General features: G+C 34.9%; 1 protein-coding gene across 1 annotated transcript; it reads left to right on the forward strand.

The window, feature by feature from the left end:
• On the forward strand, positions 1-5,832 carry LOC101743306 (uncharacterized). The gene is made up of 8 exons (XM_004924811.5): positions 1-395; positions 1,056-1,253; positions 1,711-1,935; positions 2,290-2,390; positions 3,139-3,332; positions 3,413-3,756; positions 4,746-4,933; positions 5,568-5,832. Exons 1-8 carry the CDS (start codon positions 339-341, stop codon positions 5,728-5,730), a joined length of 1,470 nt encoding a protein of 489 aa, XP_004924868.2. The 5' UTR covers positions 1-338; the 3' UTR covers positions 5,731-5,832.
• Positions 5,833-6,690: the final 858 nt, after the last annotated feature.

A 6,690-nucleotide genomic window follows, 5' to 3' on the forward strand; every position in this document is an offset into this window, starting at 1 on the left:
TACAGAATAAAAATAAAAAACTTCGTATTTATTTGCATACTTTGTCCATTTAAATTTTAAATATAGCGAATTAAATTAAACTTTAAAGTTAAACTTTGTGAACGCGACAAAAATAACGCACACCGCCCATCACCCTCTTCGGCCAACTCATACCCTGGACCAGGAAGGTCAAGTACCTGGGTGTCACCCTGGATGCACATGACATGTGCAGAAATGAAATGTGCGGATCGAGTCGCGTGTAAAACGCTTTGTCTAGACACGCACCAAAATTTCATTTAATTACACATCATCTTGAATTGACCTATTAACCCGGATGATAAGAAGAGGGCACACGACGAATGATAAAAATTTCTTTTCTTTATTCTAACACGGCACTCGTTAACGTAATGTCTTCAGTAAGTTAAATCTTTTGTTTTCATAATTAGAATGAATCAAAATTAACAACACAAGCGAATCTAACTTGAGTGAACATTTTCGGTCTAGTGTTAACCAAACATTAAGCCAAACATAATAGTAAAGATCGTACATCTTGTATTGACATCAGAACATGAACATCAGCCACTTTGAAAAAGAAGACCCTCAGTAAAAATACAACATTTTTATTGTATATAGACCCATTGTTCGAGGCAACAAAAACGGTAGCCGGTATCAATCAGGATCGCAATTATCATCAAATAATATTTAAGCAAATTAAAAAAAACATTTGCGTTGATTTAATTACGCGAAATTGTCGTGAGCATTGTAATAACCACTTACTGTGAAATTGTTTACCAAAATTTTATCGGAAAGCGATCGTTTAACGTTGCAAATACTAATATTAATTGAATTATCCTCGGAGTCCAGGAGCTACGAAAGCTTAATACATAATTATCTTTGTAACGGGGATAATGAGGAAAAACTATGTGGCTTTAATAGTAATTCACAAAGTGAGCTTACATTTCGAGAAATTACTATTTATTAATTAAGTATATTACGGTCGGACACGAATCAAGTAATTATTCTATATTTCTGTTAAAAGATTTTTGTAAGTGCACTAACTATTTTTATTTACACAGAGCAAATTTCAACTTTGGGGTGGGTGTTTTGAAGAGGAACCTTCCTCGGTGCTTCGACGTTTGAACGATTCTTTACCGGTGGACTTTAGATTATTTCGTGAAGATATACAAGGAAGTCGCGCGTGGGCAGAAGAATTATTTCAGAGCCACCATTTGTCGGCCAATGACAATCTTGCTATACAAAAAGGTCTTGACAGTGTAAGTATAAATCATTATCATCATAATCATTCAACCGCAAGGAACCCGCTACAGAAATAACACTCGACGGCTTCGTCAAGTTAGAATGTTTTCTTGTTTGTAAGAATGGAGTTTTACGCTACGCTAATCCTTTAATTATAACTATATAGTATGATCTCTTTTACTTTAAAAATAACATTTCAATGCCAGTCGCACCCTAGATTACTCGCCCATTTCCACGTCAACTTGTTCAATTATTTTTATGCAGTTCTCAAACCGCAATTCTAATTATGTTGCCTAATTAATAATGATATGTTGTGTCCACCAAGCCATCTTTGATGGTGATATCTGTACATTATCTTATTTTGTTGAATCAGATCATTTTTGAGAGCCTAATTCTATGTTTTATTAACAGAGTTACATGCAAATAATTTCAGGACGGAAAAAGCTAAATTTTTTGAGGTTTATTCTTTTTCAGGTCGAAAAAGAAATAGAACAAGAACTAACAGAAAACGGCAAGCTTAAAGATGCTGAAGAAGACATACATTCTGTGATCGAATGCAGGTTATTCAAGCACAGTGGCGATGCAGCCTTTCGTCTACACACAGCACGTAGTCGTAATGACCAGTCTGCCACTGACACCCGCCTTTGGATGCTTGCATCCTTGCCAAAGCTGACATCTGCTATTGTAGAACTTATAACGGTAGGATAATGTCAATAACTTCGAGTCACCTACTGTTCAAGTTCGTGGTTGGGCAGTTCCCCCTAGTGTGATGACAATAAAAGTCACCTGCCCCACGTTCCCCATGCCAAGTAGTGCCTCGATGTCGCTACTCAGGAGGAGTTTCGGGGAGGGAGATACATGGATGCGATGAAGATCGGCTGATGTCTCATCAGTGAGATACGGCACACTGATGTCTCGATGTGAGAGAACGAGGAGGGGTTGAGTGGGACGCAGTGTAAAAGTGGGAATTCTGTCATTCCGTACATCTAGTAGATGAAAAGTTTTTAAGTATCAAGATACCCACCCAAATGATAATCAAAAATATTTTCACAGGTACTTGCCACTCGAGCTGAAAATGAGATAGATATTATATCTGCTGGCTATACTCATCTACAACGTGCTCAGCCAGTAAGATGGAGTCATTTTTTGTTGAGGTATGTTATTATAGTCTACAGTAGGTATAGTAACCGTTAATGTTGAGAAAAAAACAAAATATCTTACTGGTATCGTATTGTACTACTGATGGTATGAAATCCTGTTTATTTCGACCGTGAAGTGGACATGCGCTCCGGTTTGAATGGTGGGACAGCCGTTAGATAATACAATTGAGATTTAGACCACAAATCTAAAGGGCAGTGGTGGCATTTACGTTCTGATAGCTATAACCTCTAGTAAATACCATTGGTTCACCTAATTAAGCGAAAAAAAACCTAAAAAAGCAAATAATTCTCTCGAACAAATTAACAAATATAAATTACTCGCTTCGCTTCGGAAACATTAAAACACACATGAAATCAAAAAAAAAAATTAAAAAAAGTAGCCTATGTTCATCAGGGACAATGTCGGCTTCTAATGGAAAAAGAATTTTTCAAATCGGTCCAGTAGTTTCGGAGCGTATTCGAAACAAACAAACAAATCTTTCCTCTTTATAATATTGTACTAGCGACCCGCCCTCGCTTCGCTTCGGAAACATTAAAACACACATGAAACAAAAAATAAATAAATAAAGTAGCCTATGTTCATCAGGGACAATGTCGGCTTCTAATGGAAAAAGAATTTTTCAAATCGGTCCAGTAGTTTCGGAGCCTATTCGAAACAAACAAACAAACAAATCTTTCCTCAGATTTATCTCTCTCTCTCTCTCTATCTATCTATCTCTCTATTTAAAACTATTTTCGCCAGTCACGCATGGGCTCTCCGCGATGACGTAACAAGACTTGAGGAGCAAAGAAGTAGACTCTCACGTTGTCCACTCGGCAGCGGTGCGTTAGCAGGTTGCGCTCTAACCATTGACAGAAAAAGACTTGCGCTAAATCTTGGCTTTGACGATATAACGCCTAATTCCATGTTTGCGGTTGGTTCTCGGGATCACTTAGGTATAAAAACTTATTAAATCAACCATAATTATTTAAATTGACTCAAATATTATTAATTTCAATTTTTTATTTTATTTTAGTGGAGTTCTTCAATTGGGCGTCATTATGTGCATTGCATCTTAGTCGTTTAGCAGAAGATCTTATCATTTATAGTTCTCAAGAATATGGGATTGTACGTTTCTCGGACCAATTCTCTACGGGATCAAGTCTGATGCCACAGAAAAGAAATCCAGACGGTCAGGAATTGATTAGAGGAGCAGCAGGCCTTTTCTTGGGCGAGGCTTTTGGTTTTAGTTGCGTTTTAAAAGGATTGCCCAGCACGTACAACAAAGACTTACAGTCTGATAAAGAACTACTATTTCGAACCTACGACAGATTACTTGACTGTCTTAAAATTTCAGCCGGGTCCATTCGCACAATGAAAGTAAGTCACAAAGTTTCAATGTACGAGTATGAGAAATAAAAAAAAACGTTGCTATATCCATCACGGTATCTCAATTTCGACAACAAGCACTAGGTAATGAAAATGTTTTGAGGAGCGCAAAAAAGTGTGCATGAAACAGAATATCATAAATATTTATTAATTTAAGCTTAGGAAAAGCTTTATATTACGTGGGCTATAATAGGTACTTAACATTGCGCACCAGCTCTTCGAAGCCATCAATAAAATTATATATCCTATAAAGGGGGTATTTATATAAATAGTCACTGTAAAATATAGAAATATAAAGTAATTACCAGTAGGTATTCTATTGGTATTCATTGCAGTAGAATTACTGTTAGAATACATTTAAAATAATCGCATGATTTCTACAATAAGATGAATGCTAATCGTTTTCTTCTTTTGTATTAAAGCCAGTTTTTTAAATCTGTAATTATTTATATTTATGGTCAGTACTCACGACAATTATTCACAAAGGGAGCCTCGTTTAACCTTTTTGCGTTATTCTAAATCTGTCCAAGAATATATTCATAATTTTATAAATTTCAATAAAAAGAGAAAGGTAGATTTGTTCGAGATGGTCATGCTGGTTAACATTATACACTTTTTTAATACGGCCTATTAACTATTTGATTTGATGGTGGAGGTTGGTACCCACACAGGGGGGCTCACAATATGCCATGACATGTGTAAATTCCGGTTGGCGTGCGCAGTATGCTAGTATAATATTCAGAGAATACTACTACCTCTCCGTCATTGAATCCCTTATTCATCATTAAGTCTATCTTTAATGACGAATTGTCGTGAAACCCATCATCCATGAGCAAAGATTTGTTTGTGCTGCTTTAGACCATCGTGACATCACAAAGCCAGTGAAATGAGTTTCATATCTTAGCTACACTTGAAATACAAATTTCATTAATTCACAACGCTAATGATTAGCAAATTTTACTGAACGTTTTCTGATACAGGTGAATATTGATAGAGCCTTGAACTCTTTAGAACCCGGAATGTTGGCTACAGATTTAGCTCATATGCTAGTCCGCCGAGGAGTGCCGTTTCGCAAAGCACACCATCTTGTCGGGACTGCGCTTTTACGAGCCACCAACCTTGGATTGGATTTACGAAACCTGCCTTACTCTGAATATATCGCTATATGGTATGGTATTTTAAAATTTTATAAGTTTTACTGTAAACAATTAAAATTGTGCCGTAAAACCACCCTATATTTAACATGGATATACCTTATAATGTATTGATTTTCACCTCAATTTATAAATTATCTCATTATAGAAAACACACATGCAGGGTGTATCAGAACCGTTCTGCAAGACCTGGTGGTAGTATAAGTGATTGCAGAACCGATAGCACAAAGAATCACATTCGAAATTCATAATTTATTTATTAAAATTTTTACAAGGTGGGATTTCATGGGATGCTGGCAGCGTTTTGCTAACTTACAAATCCACAGAAAATTACTGCTTACAGCACACTATCATGATGAGCCCGGGTTAAGCCGGAGCTTAAAGTTAGCCTCTATAATAATGAAATATAAACCTCTGAGATAGCTTTTATTTATTTTGGGCGGATATTTAAAAGCGAAATATTATTTCTTTCCCACAAATAAATACTTTGTATGGAACAGGTATACTAGATATTATGAGAATGGACATTAATATAAAAAAAAAATAGCTTAATGCGCACCAACATAAAAAAATTGTATATTTCAATTTAATAAATATTCGAATTTGGATAAATATTTTGAATAATATAATTTTTTATTGATGTTTCAGTCCTGAATTTGGTACAGAAGAAGAACTAAAAGCGGTTTTTTCATGGGAAGCAAGCGTAGAACAATACACCAGCTCCGGAGGAACTGCCAGAAAAGCTGTCATTAATCAGCTAGAAATTCTACACATTTGGTTACAAAAATACAATAAAGAATGCACTGTTTGAGAGCGTCTATCATGATACCTTAAACTTTTCATTTAAATCTATTCAATTGGAAATTAAAAAGCTTTGTACACGTAAATAAAATGTTGAGCCTAGTATAATGAATATGTGCTTAATTATTTTTACTCAGCAATTAAGCAACGAAAGCTTAAGACCTACGCTTAATCCCTTTCGGGTAAGTTCCAGCTATTTTCAGTAATGAAAATTAGCATTTATATTACTTTAGTACATAATTTGTTATCCTAGTTTTCTATTTATTAGAAACAATATCGCTACGTTTTATCATATATGCGAGAGTATAATTCAAAATAGAAAAATTGTGCATTACTCAAGTAAACTTAAAAACAAACGGTAAGTATTCGTTATAAAATAAAAACAAACCATAAATAAGATAATACCACAAACACTCTTCAAATAAACAAAGTGCAACAAATAGTAATAACACTTTTTTATTAATAACATCAAATTAGCGAGGGTGTGGCGGTGGCTCAGTTACTTATTGCAGAGTCAATAGGTGGTTTAATACCTTTTTTTTTTAACTGTATAAATCCTAAATCTTATGTATTCTGGAGTAATACGTGATGTGAATTTTGAAATGTGTTTACGAACGCTCATATTCCACTGATCGTCAACAACGTATTTAGTTAAATTATTGTTGTATAAGAATTGAACTACTGTAAGCGCTTGTTTATAAAATAGAAAAAGCACTTAAGAGCCTTTTTTGAAAAAGTCAGGATTTTTGTTCCAAATAAATCCTTATTTATTACTCTCAAAACCCACATAAAGCACGACCTTAAAACGAAAATTAAATGACTAACTTCTAACGACACCTTTGTTATAAGGGGCTATCAGAGCACACATAAATTTTAAGCTATTAATGATTTTTATTAGTGTACTTTTTGTATTATAGAACAACATTCCCACCCTTCAAAGTCCAAACGTTCGATTACTTCGCAGGAGGAA

The sequence above is a fragment of the Bombyx mori genome, chromosome 10 (genome assembly GCF_030269925.1).
Source record: "Bombyx mori chromosome 10, ASM3026992v2".
Taxonomy (NCBI): domain Eukaryota; kingdom Metazoa; phylum Arthropoda; class Insecta; order Lepidoptera; family Bombycidae; genus Bombyx; species Bombyx mori.

Excerpts from the sequence above, each read along its gene's own strand:
- LOC101743306 (XM_004924811.5), top strand. The coding sequence starts at position 339 with ATGATAAAAATTTCTTTTCTTTATTCTAACACGGCACTCGTTAACGTA. Across the intron at positions 3,333-3,412 it reads TGGTTCTCGGGATCACTTAG|TGGAGTTCTTCAATTGGGCG; the intron begins GTATAAAAACTT and ends ATTTTATTTTAG. Across the intron at positions 4,934-5,567 it reads TCTGAATATATCGCTATATG|TCCTGAATTTGGTACAGAAG; the intron begins GTATGGTATTTT and ends TTGATGTTTCAG.